The 20240-nt window shown below is 39.1% G+C and overlaps 1 protein-coding gene across 18 annotated transcripts in view; it reads right to left on the bottom strand.

The window, feature by feature from the left end:
- Vps13b (vacuolar protein sorting 13 homolog B) overlaps positions 1 to 20240 on the bottom strand; it is a 576579-nt gene that overhangs the window by 406055 nt on the left and 150284 nt on the right. Inside the window, exon 20 of one of the 18 annotated variants that reach the window (XM_063263574.1) lies at positions 2456 to 12937. The exons of 16 other annotated variants lie outside the window; for them this stretch is intronic. In XM_063263574.1, coding sequence (XP_063119644.1) covers positions 12906 to 12937 — 32 coding nt within the window. In that variant the 3' untranslated portion in view covers positions 2456 to 12905. One more of the 18 variants, XM_063263575.1, reaches the window with a different exon arrangement.

The following is a 20240-nucleotide window of genomic DNA, read 5'->3' as shown; positions in this document are numbered from 1 at the left end:
GAGATTCTCTCTTCCATCTCTTGTATTCTGTTGGTGAAGCTTGTATCTACAGCTCCTTGTCTCTTCTTTTGGTTTTCTATATCCAGGGTTGTTTCCATGTGTTCTTTCTTGATTGCTTCTATTTCCATTTTTAATTCCTTCAACTGTTTGATTGTGTTTTCCTGGAATTCTTTCAGGGATTTTTGCGATTCCTCTCTGTAGGCTTCTACTTGTTTATTAATGTTTTCCTGTGTTTCCCTAAGTGTGTTCATGTCTTTCTTGAAGTCCTCCAGCATCATGATCAAATATGATTTTGAAACTAGATCTTGCTTTTCTGGTGTGTTTGGATATTCCATGTTTGTTTTGGTGGGCTCCGATGATGGCATGTAGTCTTGGTTTCTGTTGCTTGGGTTCCTGCGCTTGCCTCTCGCCATCATATTATCTCTAGTCTTACTTTGTTCTGCTATTTCTGACAGTGGCTAGACTGTCCTATAAGCCTGTGTGTCAGGAGTGCTGTAGACCTGTTTTCCTCTCTTTCAGTCAGTTATGGGGACAGAGTGTTCTGCTTTCGGGCGTGTAGTTTTTCCTCTCTACAGGTCTTCAGCTGTTCCTGTGGGCCTGTGTCTTGAGTTCACCAGGCAGCTTTCTTGCAGCAGAAAATTTGGTCTTACCTGTGGTCCCGAGGCTCAGGTTCGCTCGTGGGGTGCTGCCCAGGGGCTCTCTGCAGCGGCAGCAACCAGGAAGACCTGTGCCGCCCCTTCCGGGAGCTTCAGTGCACCAGGGTTCCAGATGGTCTTTGGCTTTTTCCTCTGCAGTCCGAGATGTGTGTGCAGGGAGCAGTCTCTTCTGGTTTCCCAGGCTTGTCTGCCTCTCTGAAGGTTCAGCTCTCCCTCCCACGGGATTTGGGTGCAGAGAACTGTTTATCCGGTCTGTTTCCTTCAGGGTCCGGTGGTGTCTCTGGCAGGGGTCCTGCCGCTCCTGGGCCCTCCCCCACGGGAGCCCAGAGGCCTTATACAGTTTCCTCTTGGGCCAGGGATGTGGGCAGGGGTGAGCAGTGTTAGTGGTCTCTTCCGCTCTGCAGCCTCAGGAGTGCCCACCTGACCAGGCGGTTGGGTCTCTCTCTCACTGGGTCTGGGAGCAGAGAGCTGCTCTAGAGTCATTTTATAAGTAAAACCTCAACTGAGAAAACAGTCCCCACTACCATGGCCTGTGGGCAAGCCAGTGATACATTTTCTTGATTGATGATTTATGTGGGACGGCTCAGGCCACTGTGGTCCTAGGTGCTATTAGGTGAACTGAGTAAGGCATGAGGAGTAAGTCAGTAAGCAGCACTCCTCCATGGACTCTTTATCAGTTCCGAATCTGACTTCCCTGGGTGACAGAGTATAAAGTGCTTTTGTTCGTGGTGTTTATTACAACAGCTGAAACCCTAGGACAGGCAGAATGGCCAGTGCTTGACTATCTTCTGGTCTCCTATAGCCCATTCATCAGGTCTGCTAAAGGAACAGTACCTCAGACTTCGATTATTCCAGCACTGTCACAAGGATGGAACCTAATCCTAATGAATCCTTATTTAAACACTCTACTGTGGAAGCTTGAGTTAGCTGCTTACTAGTGGTCTCACTAAATAACTCATTAATTACTAGGTAACAAAAGTCAGGGGTAATGGCTTCCTAATAACTGTAATCAGGACCCACTGGAAGAAAGAACCCAATTTCAAGCCTGAGTTGTCTCTGTAAGGAAAAAAAAAGTCAGAAAGGTAAGAAAGAGCCCAAGTCAAACAGTTACATGCTAATGGAAATCTGAGGTCACAATACAAAAGAACATAAACTTTCAAAGATAAAATGCTAAAACAACATGTGAGGAGAAGCACATATGATGCTACCCTGGTGCTTAGTATGATGGCAATCCTTCTTACAAATGTTCAGCATGTAGCACATGTGAGGCATGTTGTGATTTAACAGTACTTAAATACTGAGGAGAATAAGTGAGTATCAGCATGTTATGTACCTAAACTGCATTGTTTTATGCATATAAATGATTCTATCATCCCAATATTCCTATGAGCGGTCAACTAACTTCTCAACAGAAATTGGTAACAAATCAATGAGGAGAACTGAAAACCAAATGTAAGGGGATAGAAATGTCTCAGTGGTTCAGAGGGTTTGCTGCTCTTGAAGAGGATGTGGTACCGAGGCCAGAGACAAGGTGCTTCTTTCTCTAGGGAGTACTCACATGCGCATATGTACACAAATACACATAACGTTTTGAAAATCAAATTTAAATTGTGAAGTCTTCTCTATAATGATTGTTTTTTATTCTATATCCAAAGGATTCTATATAAAGGATGTACCAATCTCTAGCAAGATTTTTTGGAAAAACGATCATTTTCACAATATTAATTTTACCAATCCATGGCCATGGGATTTTCCATTTCCTAGTGTCTTTCTCTATTTCTTTCTTCAAAGATTTAAAATTTTCATTCTAAGTGTCTGTTACTTCATTGATGAGGTTTATTTCTAGATATTTTATTCTTTTTAAGTGTTAGTTTTGTGAGTGGGAGTGTTTCCATGACCTCCTTTCTCTGCATATTTGTTGTTGGTATAGAGAAAAGCTATTAATTTACACAAGTTGATTCTGTACCCTTCCACAGTGAATCTGCTCATAATTTATAATGGTTTTCTGATAGAACTTTGAGGGTCTCTAATGTACAATATCATGTCATTAAATTCCTTCTCTTGCTTTACTGTTCCAACTAATGCTCAGTGGGGATAGGGAAGCCCTTGTCTGGTTTCTGACTTTAGAGGATGTTTCAAGTTTTACTCCATCTAGGATGATATTGACTGTTTCTCACATACAACTTTTATATATTTAGGTATATTCTCTCTAGTCCTACATTCTCTGAGTTGTTTTTGTTTGTTTATATATATATATATATATATAGAGAGAGAGAGAGGGATTCTGTCAACGGCTTTTTCTGCATCTATTGAAATGATCATGTAATTTCTGTTTGAGTCTGGAGCTTGCTCCTGGATGTTCACTGAACAGGTCATACTGAGAATACAGGGTGTCAACCAAGGATAGTAAAGTTATATTCTCTCAAACAGGTAAATATGAACAATTTTTCTTTATAATTACTTTAATATCTGTACTCTAGCTCCTTTTTCTTTTTACATCTAAACAAAAGTAGGTTAAAAACAGCATCTGTCTTATAATTTCTATTGCTGCAAGAAAACACCGTGACCAAAGATTGAGTTGAAAAGGGGAGGATTTATAACCCAGGACCAACAGCCCAAGGACGGCACCATCCACAATGGATGGGGACCACTGTACTCATCACAAAATAAGTTACAACCAGATCTTATGGAGACAGTCTCTCAATTGAGGCTCCCTCCTCTTCGATGATTCTAGCTTGTGTCAAGTTAACATAACATAACACTGCCAGCACATATTATTAATAAATTCTGAAAAATTTACCCAGCAGATATTGAATTATTTAGAATTTGAAGACAATATATTCATCATTTCATATAATCCTACATTCCTGAATTTTATATTACTGTTTATGACACACATGGACAAGCAAAATACATAACTGTCTCAATATATTACACAAGGGCAAAGTGAATTATCTGACCTGACCACTTCCTTGTATAGTCTTTCAAACACTCAAATATTATCTTGATATAGTTACTGTCTCATCACCTTAGATGGTTCCTAATTGAAATAAAATTTATTTCAAGACAGAAAAGGAACAGTAAAAATGACAAGTTACAGAAAAAGCTCCTGCATCACTGTATCCCTGTGGCAGTAACTAGGCAAATAGGATGTCTGTAAACCACTCCAACACAATTAACTCTTCTCAGGAAGACTCTCGCATAAGTTACTCTCAATATTAGGACACTTTCTTAAATTGCACTCAAGTTCCTTACTCTATAATTTGTTCATTCCCCTCTTTCTCCTAAGGGGACTGAACAATGCAGGAACAGAAACGGAAACAATGAAATGGTATTATCCTTCTAAAATGTATCCAGTTCTCTGGTTCTTACATTATTTCTTAGCAGGTATCCAATGAATACATGTTTATAAAACAGTAGGTTTCTAAAGCACATGCTGTCTATAAATTTGCTCAGGAACTAAATAACCCAACATTGGAAAGACCTTAGTGACATATTTACTGTAATCTCTGTTTTACTATTAACTTCTGGAATTGTAATTTTTTTATTTGTCTTCAAAAATACAAATTATCATGCTTTTGTATACTTTTTAATCATATTTTTCTCATATTAACCTGCCGACTACTTTCTATATTTCCCAAGTCTACCTCTGTTTGTCCCACCTTTGCATCATAGGAAGGCTCACACTATTTTCTTCTCTGATGAAATAGTCCACCAAGAAAACATAATGATTTTAAATATATATGCACCATACATATTTATAAATATATATGGTATAGTGAATTTCATTTAATAAATCAGTACTAAACATGATAGAATCTAACTGATCTTCAGACTTAAATGTATATTTCTGAAGTAAAAAACTTGAAAGAGAACAATATGTACAGGAAATACATTCAGACGGACACAAAATGGTATAAGCCTCATATCTCAATTAACAAAACCAAAGTCAAGCTTTGAAATCGATTACTGTAAATTATACTTGTTCAAGTGTCTCCTGGATTTGCTCACACACACAAATATGTCTCTTGGGAAATATGTATGTCTAGGAATCAAGAAAACTGCTACTAAATTGTGAATATTTCACTTTCTTTCAGCATCACTAAGTTTATACCAAAAGGATTTTGAAACAAGGAAAGATGATTTTTGCCCCACTGAGGACCATTATTAATAGTGAATGGGTCTTGGGAGTTCCCACCTCAGATATTATACCGAGATAACACTGTCCTTACAGTATATGGTATAAATTCTCTGTCCAAATTTTATTCATACAAGTTTATAGTTTAAACACACTAAAAATAAAGTAAAAATGTGTGGACCAGGCAACTTATGTGAGTTTCAGGCCGTGATGCCGCATTGATAAATAGTTTTAACTATCAACCTGACATGGCTTAGAATTGCCTAGGAGAACTTTAATAAAGGATTTAATAAGGGATGCCAATAAGGTCGGCCTTCAGCCTTGTCTCTGAGGAACTGTCCAGACTGCCTTTATGGATGTGGAGAGTTATCTTGGATGTGAGGATACCTTCGAGAGGCTGCCAGAGAAAATGGAGAGCGAGAGAAAGACTTGGTGGGTTTGTTCTCTCTGCTTTCACTTGCACTAGCATCCTACCCTGTTGCTGCTGATATTAATGATATTAATGCCAACTTCTTCAGGCTTCCAATGTCAATTGAAAACCTTGCTGATTCCTGTGAATACTAAAACTATCTTTGTGGGCTTCCACCATAGACTGAAGACCAGGGTTTGCTGGAAATTCTAAAGGCTTTTGGCAGCAGACAGACAGAGCTGCTGAGGTACCTACCTTAATGCATTGTTGAACTCCTAGGTTTAGCCTCTCTCATAAGAAAGCCATTGAGTACTCCAAACATATCATATAAGCCAATCTAATAATCTCTCTCTCTCTCTCTTTTTTTTTTTTTTGGTTCTTTTTTTCGGAGCTGGGGACCGAACCCAGGGCCTTGCGCTTCCTAGGCAAGCGCTCTACCACTGAGCTAAATCCCCAACCCATCTCTCTTTAATATACACCTAATCTACCACTGTTTCTCTGGAAAATTTTGACTAAGATAGCTACTAAGTAATTAACAGCACCAAATAAAAAGTAGACATTTTTAAAATCCCTTTTTGCGCACGCGCACACACACACACACACGCACACACACACACACACAGAGAGAGAGAGAGAGAGAGAGAGAGAGAGAGAGAGAGAGAGAGAGAGAGAGAGAATATGAATGAATCTCTATGCTGGTAAAACTGCACTCATGCACAGGCAGTAAAGCCTGAGGATTGTAATCTCTAACAAGTTCTGAAGTGGTCAAACTAACTCAACATCTTAAATTACCATTTAGAGAGGAGGCTTAAAGCTTACTTATCCTCTAAAGTCAAGTAAATATGTATTACTTTATATACAGAGAGCTATAAGCTGAAAAATTCAGAATACACATATAAAACACTGAGGACTTATTGCTACTCTTCAGTGAGAGACTAATGGTGACAGGTAAATTTGGAGTGTACTTTAATGTTAACCAGATTCAGAATCACAATTCTGTCAGTACCTCATCCATTAATATACCTGTGATAGATTCAAAGAAGTGTACTTTTACTCATATACTAATTGAATTGAGTTAATTAATTGCAGCCTAACCAAAAGTTCAAACAGACCTCACACAGCATTCAAAGCACAGCTTCAAATCTAACCTTCCTCCCTTTCTTTAAACTGGCCCCAGGGATGAAGTCAATAAATTGCCAATTAATAACATACTTGCTTTGATGATTCCTTGGTGACTTACTATCATCCCACTTCATAAATTTTTTTGGTAAAACTTCTGGAATTTCAAGCAAGACACTGCTTCCATGGGAAAACTCTATTTAAGAGTTCTCTGCTGGCAATCAGACAAACTGGCTGGTGATCCTCCCACACCACGCTGCAGGGAGAGGCACTCAACCAGTCAAAGTCTAATCTGTTCCACCAACAGCCCAGAAAACTTCTCCACTTCTGTACTAAGTAAATAAATCTGAGCATTAGTCTCTCCCACATTACTAAGACAAAGACTGATCTAGGTTATTCAGAAACAAAAGCACATGGCCCTGAACTTCAGCAGTAAATACAGCTATTTAACCTGAGAGCCAGGCTACTCCAGTGTGTGGTGATAATTAGCTCCACTGGCACTCCCTTTAACCTATGTCAGTTCCATTCTCTTCTCACCAACAGGTCAGATGCCTGCACACACAGTGAGGACATGAAACGTCTAGCCCACCAGCCCATACATTTATCTCCTATCCAAACCCATGCCTATTTACGCAGAGTCTTAGTCTCTCAGATAAAATGCTAACTTAATATTCATCTGGTACATATAGTCAGTTTCCTGGCTTCTTAGCCTACAAACAATGGATCTCTTTCTACATCTCTTAATTTGCTCCAAGGATTAGTCCTCCTAACCAGATGTCCTTAAATTACCACAATGAATCAATTGCACACCTATGCAAAAATTGTGCAAAAACATAAGGGTCAAGCTTCATACTGCTTTTCATCTAATTTATCAAAAATTATCCCATCCTTACAATAAATAAGAATGAAAGGGAGAGCAACTGCCAGCATACAGTTACTGTGAGTGAGAAGTAGCCATTGCTTCTGACAGAGTAAAAATAGCAAGGAAGCAAACAAGACCAAATACTAAGGGCAAAGCACTGGACGGAGGAAGGAGGGAGGACACCTGCTTGCAGGCCAGTGCCAATGGGTAGGGAATCTGGCTATCGGGCCATTTGCATACTTTTGCTTCAAGTTGCTTTCCATTATTCTCATGATGAATGGGTTTAATCACATAACTATTACAAAATAAATTTTCATTGGAGACTGTTTATCCAACCTACTTTTCCCCACTCTGGGAGGATAACTTAGGGTCTCACTGTTCCAGGAAGGCCTGAAACTCCTTCTGGAGGCTGCACTCAACCTCCTGCTCATGCTTCCTGCACCTCAACTTCTAGGATTACAGGCATGTACCACAATGTCTCACCTGATCCAACAAATGTTCTCTGAGAACCAACTGCAACCTAAACATAACACTGACCTTACGGATAAGACCCCAAATCTAACTGCTCATAACTTAGTAGGGGACAAGATAAAATGAATCAGGTTTGAAAGGTACTTTAATAAAAAATATTCATAAACGGCTTCTCAATGTAGAAAAGAAGCAAGGAAAGAGGGTTCCTAGCTGCTTGGAGAGACAATTCATGAATGAATTCTTGGAGAGACAATTCATGAATGAATTCTGAGTGAGAATGTTTGAGATGAAAAAAAAAGACAACGACAAAGAAAGCGGAAGACCTGAGAAGCAGTGTAAGCACAGGATGCACACTGAAGAACTGATGAGAGCCACGGCTCGCCCTGTGACTGCCACAGCTCCACGTGCTGGGAGGGTGATGCACAGTGGAGTACAGAGATGCCCTCCTAACAACTTTGAATGCAGTAAAAGAAGTCTTAAGAAACACTTTTAAGGAGAGAGACAAGATCAGATTTTACCTTCCAGAAAAGGTTTACAGAGAAGTCTGTCATTATCTTGACCACAGAGAAGAGATGGGAAATTATAGAAGGGAAAGTCTGAGAACAATCACTAAGTCTACAGCTATAGTGATTGCTCTGAAAATGACCACCATGCACTGTACATGTCAAGGTAAACGCTGAACTAAAATGTAAGATTAACTTTTAAATGTTGTGCCAAGAGTAGCCAATCCAACTATCCCATACATAGCCAAAAATTCATTTGCAGAGCAGAGAAAATAAAACTCTGGGTAAGGGGATGATACAAATTGGAAAATTTATCTTTATAGAACTAAAATCACGCAAAGGCATGTACTTAGCGTAGGTTCCATTCAGCCTTTAGGTTCAATACTTTTCAATAACATTGGTTTTCATGCAAAGCAATCATTTTTCTGTAAAGAAAACATGAATATTTTCAGCCTTTATAATCAAGATCCCTTCACATGAAATGTTTTCTGGTAAGGTGGTAGTTAAGACAATTTTATTTGTGTTGTAAAGGGCATAAGCTAACATCCTGAAGTATCAAATATTATTCTAAATATTTTACTCACATGAATTCACGTAATCTTGACAACCTGCTAAGATATCTACTATTAATTTCCCCATCAGACCAATAAGAACAAAAAACTAAGGAGGAGACTCACAAAGCCTGTAAGGAACCAGTCTACTAATTTAAACTTCAAACCTCTACACTATCCTTACAGATCACTTTACTCTGATAAGTAAGTAGTATATAAATTCCAGAATTTAATCTTAAGAACTCCACACAGAAACGCATAGGCATGAACTATGGAACAGTATAACACTCTAGCGCGGCCATCTACAAACATACCTTACCTCTTGGACACTGAGCAGAGCAATTCCTATACCATCACAAGAAAGAAGGCACTCTAACAAGACTCCAATATTTGCACCACTATCGTGTTGACACTAGACTTTTAAATTGTATCCATTAAGCTTAGTGCCCACCTGCCTGGGAATACCTGCAGCAGACTTCCTCTCCCTCCTTTAAACAAAGCCTTTTGGTCTGTACCTGTCCTCCATGCACACACTCTCATCTCTTACCCTGGCTGCCAGCTACTTTCTCCGACTCAACCATTCTTCTGTTATTTTCATCCATTTATGTATTTTTAAGAGCCGGATGTAGATCGCTCCTGAGAGACACAGCCAGAATACAGCAAATACAGAGGCGAATGCCAGCAGCAAACCACTGAACTGAGAATAGGTCCCCTATTGAAGGAATCAGAGAAAGAACTGGAAGAGCTTGAAGGGGCTCGAGACCCCAAAAGTACAACAATGCCAAGCAACCAGAGCTTCCAGGGACTAAGCCACTACCTAAAGACTATACATGGACTGACCCTGGACTCTGACCCCATAGGTAGCAATGAATATCCTAGTAACAGCACCAGTGGAAGGGGAAGCCCTGGGTCCTGCTAAGACTGAACCCCCAGTGAACTAGTCTATGGGGGGAGGGCGGCAATGGGGGGAGGGTTGGGAGGGGAACACCCATTAGGAAGGGGAGGGGGGAGGGGGATGTGTGCCCGGAAACCGGGAAAGGGAATAACACTCGAAATGTATATAAGAAATACTCAAGTTAATTAAAAAAAAAAAAAAAAGAGTCCACATAAGAGAAGAAAAGTAATGTGTGTCTTTCACAGTCCAGCCTACTTACACAAACGTATCAAAACTAAGCAAGGTAATTATCACGTTAACCACAAACCTGTGCATGCATGTGTGTGGAACCCAAAAGCTGGCATCAGATGTTGTGCTGCACAGCACCCCACTGTGTTTTTAAGACAAGATCTCTGGCTGAATATGTATCTTATTATTTCAGCTAGACAGGCAAGCCCCTGGGATCCTCCTGTCCCTGCCTGCCCAGACTGTTACTACAGGTGTGTTGCACTGTTTGGATTTTTACATAAGTGATGGGAAATCCAAACTCAGGTCCTTAAGCTGGCACAGCAAGAACTTAACCCACTGAGCCATTTCCCCCTCATCTAATCTTAATTCTAAAATGTAAGACAGGGTTGCGGGAACCAACCCTTACTACTACAGTTAGTAATCTAAGTATAAATGCGATGGGACTGCACACATGTGCTACCATGCCTGAGGGACACACAATGTCCTAGGAACAATTACCTGAAGAGGCTAGTTAAGCCATCTGGCTTGTCAGTTATTTAAAATACAAACAAACAAACAAAAAAAAAAAACACAAAAAAAAAACAAGAAAAAAAACTTCATTTTTATCCTTTTAAAGAAATAACATGGCCTTCATTTAATTATGACTCCCATTTAAAACAAAAAAATGTAAACTTAAAGTATTTGCAATGCTAAAATGGGAAGTATAGACTCATGTGGAATAATAATTGAGGCTTAATCTCTTTTTGAAAGCCCTTTCCAAAGTATATTTACCCCTTCCTTCCATTCAGATCAGTCCTCTCCCTGTTTTCAGAATATAGCCCTTTTTTTAAAAATTGTTACCGCAAAGTCTGTTCAGAGCCCTGATTAGAACATATCATAGTACCTTGCATGCAGCCAGCAAATAACACTTAATAGAATTTGGTAGACTGAACGACCAACTTCTGCATAGCCTGTGCTCCCTGGTAAAGGCTAAATGTGTAATCTTGACTCAAAGTGCTTAGGTAGACACCTAGAACAATTCTCAACACAAATGAAGACCAGCAAGCATTCGTGCTGCTCTCACTATGGTTTCAGGGTCACTTCCAAAGCTCAAGTTGAATTTGCCTAGATAGTATCAGCTTCAACCTTTGTTGCAGCACTGGGTTAGTTATCTGGGCGAAGGAGTTTAGCCTGTCTGGTGCATGTGCCCGAGCTCTCTCTACTCAGAAACAGCAAGAGGACCCTTACCAGGAGCACCTTAGGATCTACTTGGCAGCCTCCAGAACCATAGCTGAATGAGCATCTATTGCCTAAAATTCATTTAGTCAAACAGCAATCTAAGGCAGGCTCTTTGAGGTTCTCTGCTGTTTCTTAGTGAAAGGCGCTCTGGCTAGCCAGATTTCTAGACACACTATCAACTCACCAGCTATGCCACTGCCCTGACTCACCAAATCCAACTGTCAGTTTCCACTGATTCCAACATATGCCACAAATCTGTGGAATTCTTTAAACCACAGTATCATTTTTACTTCATTAGACCATTTTACTAACCTTGTCCCATGCCATTCATCACCACCAAATTTGGTTTCCAAACACTAAATCGATAAAGCCTTCCAACTTTTCCACTCAGAATAAAAATTACTTTCAAGTCACTTTCAAATAACACTTCACAACCTCCAAATATAAAGAGCTTATTCTTTCAGATATTAACCTACCCTTGTTCTCAATCCTTCCCTAAACTCTGGTTACAGGGGAATTAGTAACCCTCCAAAAAAAGGTTACTAAAAACCCACTTTTCTAGACATAGTTCACAATGGAAGTCTCACTTGGCCAAAAATGATTATAGCAATCAATTCCCATGCCACAAGAATTTCACTATGAACTCTCAATGTCTTATAACTGTCTTAAACATATATCTACATACCCTATGTCTCCCTTAACGAACTATAAGTTGATTAAGAAGAAGCAAAAAGGAGCTGGGGAGTTGGCTCAGCATTAAGAAAATTGTTGCTCTTGCCGAGGACCAATTCAGTTCCCAGCATCCACATGACGGCCAACGACTCTCTATAACTCAAGTTCCAGATGATAAGGCCTCTGGCTTTCAGAGGAACTGCACACGTGTGCTGCTCAAATATATATGCAGGTGAAACCTTCACACATATAATGACTGCGCATCACCTGTTAAATGGTGGTTAGCACATTACTTCTTGTCTTTCTACAAAGACTGACTGACAAGCGTGGCCTGCCTTTTACAACTGTAGAACTGTTTCAGAAAGCTGCATGCTCAGATGCAGTAATAACCCCTCTTTAAATTCTTAACTTTTCTCTTCCTCTCAACCCTTATCTGCTTATTTCAAGGAGATGTCCTAACTTCCAAATGTCACTGACAATCATGAACTATGTTTTAGCCAAAAGAAAGTTTAGATGGAAATAAAGGTGTGACCAAAAGAACAGCCACCACAAGCCCTTTTTGCCTTGGAAATGCTTCTACCTTCAAATTCCTGTACAAAAGTATCTTTTTATTACCACATTCTGCGAGTATTTTGACCTACTCTTTAAAAAAGGGAAAAAGCTAAGGTGTTACCAACTTTAAAGTTTTCTCACATAGTTCATTAAAGATGCTAGTTAGTTCTAACAATGGCAAAACCTCCAATCTATGAAGAGTTTAATGTACAGATGCACCAATTATGATATTATATCCCAACAAGCCCATTAAGACTGAGAGCATTTTACTCAAAAGAGCATTTACACATTTAACCTATAGGAAGAACATCCTGGCTTCCCAAGACTGTACATACCAGAGTATCTACAGTTTGCTGTGTGAGCAAGGAGCTGACGGGGAACTGTAGCAACTGGAAGTTTGCTTTCTACTGCATACCATGTTGGGGAAGGCGACACTGACAGATGCTTGAGGAAACAGGTCAGGACAGAAACAGGGAGGTCAATGATGGACTTCATTAGCTTCTTCCTTTCCATTCTTGTTCAGTCTGGGGCTGGTCTATGGAACTGTGCCTCTCACTGGGAAGATGAGTTTGCCCTTCTGTCACACAGGACATGTTTGGGTGTCATAGAGAAGGCTCACTGTGAGTCAGAATTAACGTTCCTTAAGCTGCTTCGTCAGGTAGTCTGTTACAGCAACAAGAGAAATGATAAAGTATCTCACATCATCTCGCTTTACTTTACCTATTGTTTTGGCAGTCCTCTGAATTGAATGTGGGGCCTAGGGCTGGCCAGGCAAATATTCTGCCACTAAGCTATACTTCTAGTCCTCATCGGCGTGTGCTTTTTAACTACTTTCTAAAATACACTTTCCATATGAACATTTCCAATGACATCGAATATTGTTAGGCTGCAAAGCTTTACCAAGGCACATCTATGAACTCGTGCTGAAGTATTTCACTCCTACTGGGCAGCGAAAACACTTGTGATTGTGATCAATAGCTGCCGTGAATATTTTTATTCTTTAAATAAAATTTGTGGGGGTGGGGGCTGTACACAGCCATGCATGCAGGAGCCAGTGGAGGCCAGAAGGCGGTGCTGTCTCCCCAGGAGCCGAGGGTACAAGCCTTTGTGAACTCTCTGATGTGAATAAACCAAACTCAGGGCCTCTGCTACGGCAGCGAATGCTCTTGCCTGCTAGGCCACCCTACAGACCTGCTTGCAATCCTTTACTCGCACCTCAGACCACTCGCTATGACCTACTTCAGAACTAGGATTGTAGGTGCTATAATAAAGTCATTAGTTGTTTAACTTTCTCAGCTCCATTTTATCATTTATGAAACATGTGATCTGGGCATGGTGGTCCCTGCCTTTACTCCAGGCTCTCTGTAAATGTGAAACAAACCTGGCCTACATAATGAGTTTTGGAGCCATCAGGAAGATGTAGAGAGACCATGTCTCAAACAGGGAAGGCGGGAGAAGCAAAATGTTTTGTTATCCTAAGATCCATTTTGCTATTTATAATTTATGTCTGTACATGTAACAAGTAACTTATTTTTCTGAGATTGCTGTCTATAAAATACTTGTACTTGTGTTACTTCACAATTTATCCATAATGAAGTTTGTAGAACTATTATATTCATTCATTCAACTATTCCCTTGAGGTTTCAGATTTCTACTTCACAAATGAAAAATAAAAATGTAAAAATGTAAATGTTAGAATTCCTGACTTTTATATTCAAAAAATGGCTTCTAGTAGTTTAAATATTTCTTTTTGAATTGTCATGATAAATATAAAAGAGAAATAATTACAAAACTAAAGCTGTGATGACTGACAGACACATATCTGGGAAAGGGAGCTATGCTTTCTGGAGTGTACAGGATTAGCTACGTCCTTATGAGTGATGCAGAGGACTGTAAGGAGAGGTATGTAAGTACTTGTTGCCTGAACTATCTTCCCAAGAGAACTTTCAAATTATTCAAAATAAATTATTTACTTAAAGGCAGGCTCAAATCCTTAATTTAAAACACTACAAGCAACACCACACACACACACACACACACACACACACACACACACGTATGCACGCACAGAAATAAACAAATCCACCTTAGCCTGAAATTTGTCTACCCAAATAACTATATGACGAGGTCTTAATGTGCCAAGATTCCAAGAGTCAAACTCAAGGTCTATGCCCAATTTAACTACAATGGTCAGACAGGAGGAACATCTTATTTCCTCACTGCCCTCTGCCGGTGATATCACTTACCCTTCATGCACTGAACCTTCCCTTCACCAAACTACTTCTAACTTGGGCCTATATTTAAACAATCCAGGATTGGATTGGCCTAGCCATCTGGAATTCAGGAAGGGGATAAAGGGAACATAATGTATTTCAGCATGGTGCTGTGTACTACTTAGAACATCTTCCAAGTAATCCGATCCTGGTTCTTTGGGCCCCTACACTTTTCATCACCTTTGAGCCCAGTTCACACGGGTGTGCACACACACACAAACACATACACACACAAACACACACACGCACACACACACACATACACGCACACATACATGCACACCACACTAAGTAAATGATGGCAATATAAAGTAATTCTCCATTATAGGTTACAAATATTAACAAACTCCTTAAGCCAGAAGTATAATTAGGCTCCCTCACTACTGAAAAAATAAAAAGGATTTATACATTTCCCAATTTACTTTGTTATTACTGGTCTATAAATGTTTGTGGATTTTAACTATTCCCTATTGACCTTTTTGTAATATCTTCCCAGTTCCCTCAATAATAATGAGCTATGTAGAAACTTAAGCACTCTTCTGTCCATACCTCTGCAAGAATCATTAGTTCGCCATTGTTCTAAATTATTCCCTACAAGCCAGAGTCCATGTTTCTTCCCACACTTAACAATTTAGGACTAAGATGACAAAGATCTGTGAACGGTAAGGCTACCCCCAAATGGCAAGAATGCATTTTTCCTTCCTATATACCAACAATGGCCTCTGCATATTTTAGAACTCCCAATCATATCATAATGAGATACAAAACAGCTGCCTTTGAGACAGACACTAGGAAAAGGGAGAAAGGCAAAGATTGGCAGGAATTTCAACCCTGAATGTTTTGTTAGAAAGTTATTAAACAACTAATTTCAAAATTTAGACAGATTTGCAGGGTCAGTGTTACTGGACCTTAAACACACAAACCAGCATTTGCAAAACTAAGACATAATTTGAAGAGTTACATCATTTTCTCAAATATAAACTTGGATAATGATAGTGGCTTTTGATCCACCTAAAGAGACTTTAAGTAATGATTAAGTCTAGCCCTTTTACAGCTGCTTTGCAGCTTAGCCCACGTGTACCCTGTTTCCCAACTATTTCTTTTACACTAATTTGCTACTTACTCGTGAAACTGCTACTATTTTCTCTTAATATCACTGTACTTTTATTAAGCATACAATAAAAAATGCCTAACTTCTGACCCTGGGCCATAAGGAGGGAAAGAAGTGCTCGCCCACAAGGCCCCCGGATTGCTCCTGCTGGCTTCATTCCAGAACCCAGGACTTTTCAAAGGAGCAAATTAATTTCCTGTTACTATTGAAATTGCTCTTGACTTGCAAACCATGACTTCAGAAGACACTTAAGTGTGGAAGGAGCATTCTGGAGTTAGGTAAAAGCTGTGCTGCCTAGTTTCAGAATCAAACGCTCCTAGGTTTACAAAGTACTGAGGAGAAACTGGACATGGAAAGGGACCAGGTAGGATGAATGACAGAACAAAGAAGAAAATACCACAAAAGAAAAACTAAGTATTTAATTAATACAATTTGTTCATTAAAATGACTGAAGGTTGTATTATATTTTAGTTAACATACCAAACATAATAGGTTTATTATATTAAACCTAATCTTCACAAAAACTATCTGAGATAAATAGATTAATTTTTGAAGATGAGAATCCAATACTCAGAGGTTATCCTGTTCCAAGTCCTACAACCTACAAAGCCGGGGCTGAGCCCAGAATGTCAGAATGCAATCCCTCCTTATCACCTCACTCCCTCCCTCCCCCTTCCATGACACTCAGTTTATCTCCACAACATATTAGAATTATCCACAGACAACGATGATTATTCAATTGTTACATGCAAAAAAGTTTGTAACAAAGTACCTATTGCATAAATGAATAAATAATGACTATTATACAAAGAAAATTAGCAAGACAGTGAAGGCACTGTGCACATCCTATAATCCTTGCATGCACATCAGAGGCAAAAGACAGAGGAGTGTTGCAAGTCTGAGGACAGTCTGGGCTTACTCTAGTACCAAGCCTTCCAGGGTACATAGAAGACACACCTCAGGAAGACAAAAAATATCAGCTTTAAAAGGGAAGCAAAATAATAATGTAAGAAAACAAATAAATACTGAAAGGTAGTCCTTTGGAAACTAAAATACAAAGTAAATTCATGATTTGAAAAAGCATTTTAAGTACATATGTATGTATATACATATATACTTATATTGTGTGCATTATATAACTAAGAATCAGTATCTGTCAAATTTCAAATTTGTTGTTATAGAGACTTACACTTACTATATTTAAAAATATGTTAGTTTTAAAAGATTGTTATGACTTAAAAAGTTTTGACATAAAAAGCTAATCAAAATCAAAATTTTTTTCCGCAAATATAATCTCATGTGTGTGTGTGTGTTCCTCTAAATGGAAAATAGACTGTTTAATTAATGGGATAAAAATGTATTACAAACACAATATTTTCAAAATGCTATATCCTGTAACTACCATAATCCTTTAGAAATTGTTTACCTCATGTTTAGAAGTCACACTGTTCACATATTCCCACAAATATTTTGCATGGTAAAGAGATCAGTAAACTTACTTTTATGCATAACATCTTTAACATTCACTCCCCCTTCTGTGTTTGTGATTAAATGTAACATTCTGAAATCCCAAAGTTCTGAGGAGAAACATAAATCCTTGTCTCACAGCTGCTGTTTGACTCTGGAAACACATGCATTTTCTTTCCAAACATTTACCCTCAAAACTCCCAAAGGCTTTGGACTGGAGAACACCTGCATCTCTTCATTTAGTTCCAATAACAGAGCCCGAACTCCAAAATTACAAAAATAGACTCTCTGTTCAGCTGTAGTTACATTTCACCTCTAACTCCTGGAAGAAAATGCTCAGAGCATGAAGTCATTTGGGCAAACTCTGTCATCAAGAGGACAAGTCTTCTGCACTAGCAGTCCAGTGGGAATATGACAGAGACTGGCAACAATTACAGACAGCGTCCACAGTAACGTCCTCAGGGAAGACAGAGGAAATGCAGTAAGATAGATGGGTATAATTTGTACATATTTATACCCAAATCACAAATGTGAATTGTCTTTAATTGGTCCAATATATACGCATTTGGAGTCAAATGTCCTGTCAAAGTTACTAAAACCATAACTTAAGGCAATCCACCTACTTGTACATTAGAAAGAGAATCTGGTGAAACAAGACATTCCCTAATGAGAGCACCACCTCTCCTTTAGATCTCCTTAGAAATTTCTATCTGACAAAGAGCGTTGCATGGTGTGTGTTGTCACCAACAGGTGACACAACTGAACTGCATCTCCAGAGACCACAACTGTAATTTTGACTCTCCACTAACAAGAATCCCCCATCCCAATTTTTGATAATTAATAGATAAAATGTACTCCATTCATGAAGACATGATAAAATTTAAACCCTAATACTGGTTTATGAAGTTAATTGCGCTGAAGAAGAAAAACAATGTCTTAAATTGGCAATATTATGTTTGACTGGCAAACACTGTGTTACAAAGAACTTCCTTTTACATCACCGCAGAATGAAACTGAAAATGCCCAATTCTACCTTTCCAGCTCCAGGATGAAAATAGTGCTTTGAGTATTGTACAGTAAAATCTGGTGCTGTGTGCAGTGGCATTCAGTAAGGATAAGGGGAAAGTACCTCAAGTTCAAGGTCGGGCCAGGCTACCTGATAAGATCTGTATTAGCTAACTCCTGCTGCTGTGGTGAATACCATGACCTGCACACCTTACAGAGTTTGGTTGGGCTTATGATTCCAAAGGGATGAGAGTCACCATGCTAAGTAAGACAGCAGCAAATGTGGTGGCTGAAACAGAAGCCAAGGGCTCACATCTTAAACCACAAACAGACAGCAGAGAAAAGGAACTGGAAATGGCTTTTGGCTTTGAGACCTCAAAGCTTTCTCTGAGTGACATATTGTTATGGCAAGGCTCCCCATACATAGCCACCAATTGGTAATCAAGTATTCAAATGTTAGATGCACAAAGGAAGAGTTCACTTAAACCAACATACACATTAAGGAAGGAAGGAAGGGAGGGAGGGAAATTAAGGTTGTAATTCAGCTCACACAAATAATTAAAGTTATTCAGAGATTTTAAAGGACGTCTTATTAGTGGTGAACAAAGTAAATTAGCATAAATTCTATAGAATTCAATAAAAAGCCTTGTCCCCATGGATGTTCATAATATTTCATAGACATAAACTATGGGAAGCTGTCTTTGTTTAAGAGTCAACTACATGAGAAAAGATGCAATACAGGGGCAAAACATGACATAAAAAGACGAAATCATATAAAACATTTTAAAGTATTATCTATAAATAAATTACTGTGATAAAATACTTCTACATATAAAAAAAAAGCCACAGAAACATGTTTGTCTACTCCTAATAACTTGAATTGGCAAATTAAGATCCCACATGAACCCTCAAGTCCTTCCTTGTAAACAGTCTTTTAAGTGCAGGATGCAAGCAGGTAGGTGCAAAGCAAGTTGCTACAATTTCAAAGGCTAAACAAGGCTTTTCAACTATGCTATGAAGACAAAAGGAGGCTCCTCTTTTTTTAAGTGAAGATAGACTTTTTTCTCATGTTCTGATTATGGCTCCTCCTCCCCCGACTCCTCCCGATCCTAACCACTTCCTCCTCATCAAATCCACACACTTTCTTTCTCTCATTAGACTACAAAAGGGGAATTAAAATAATAAATCATAATAAAATTAAAACAAACAAAAGAGCCAAAGAAAAGGCATAAGAAACATAGACAAAGAAGAAAAAAACACATTTACCCATAGAGGAAACCCATAAGCAAAATCAGAAATTATAACATATAAGCAAATGATCTGTAAGGTTAAAAGTGGAAACCACAAATGCTCAGACAAAGCACTGTCAGACCAAGAACCTCCAGAAATAGCACTGAGTTCCTTTTGTGTCACCACCTATTGCTGGGCATGGGCCCGCCCTACGGTTCTGCTAAAGGAATATAGCAATAAAATGACTCCTGAGAACACTCTGATATACTCAAAGATCAGGGTCTTGTTCAGCCATCGTTAGAGAAGCTTCTTCCTGCAATAGATAAGAAAAAATAGAGTCCTACAAGTTGTCAATGTACAGAGAGTAAGTAACCTTGGAAAATGAGATGTCCCTCCCCTCGGGGAAGTGTATGAAGAAGTGGAAAGAATGATGGAACAAATGGGGAAGGAAGACACCAAGGAGAGGAGGACTGTTTCTGCAGGACGACAGGACTCACACGCCTATAAAATCATTGAGACTGAGACAGCACGCACAGGACCTGCAAAAATCTAAGCCAGATGGGTCCCAGCAATGAGAGGTTGATATTTCAGTCTGGGGGACTGGTTATAAACTGTTTACCTTTCTTTTCAGACACCTTGACTTGACTTGGCTGTAACATCAGTGATACCCCAGCCCAGATACACACACACATTCAATTCAAATCCAGTGTCCTGTTCGAAAGATTAATCAAAGCCACACTGAAACTGGCTCTATAAAATATTTATGAGTTCCCTACCATGTATGCTAACCTAGGAATGTGGATGGTATTTCCAAGGTGGGCAGAAATTTTGAATTTTAAAATGCCTTGAATAAAGAAATAATAATTTAAAACACATCACA

The sequence above is a fragment of the Rattus norvegicus genome, chromosome 7 (assembly GCF_036323735.1).
Source record: "Rattus norvegicus strain BN/NHsdMcwi chromosome 7, GRCr8, whole genome shotgun sequence".
Classification (NCBI taxonomy): Eukaryota; Metazoa; Chordata; class Mammalia; order Rodentia; family Muridae; genus Rattus; species Rattus norvegicus.
The sequence above is the reverse complement of the archived record's forward strand: the minus strand, read 5'-3'. Positions and strand labels throughout refer to the sequence as shown.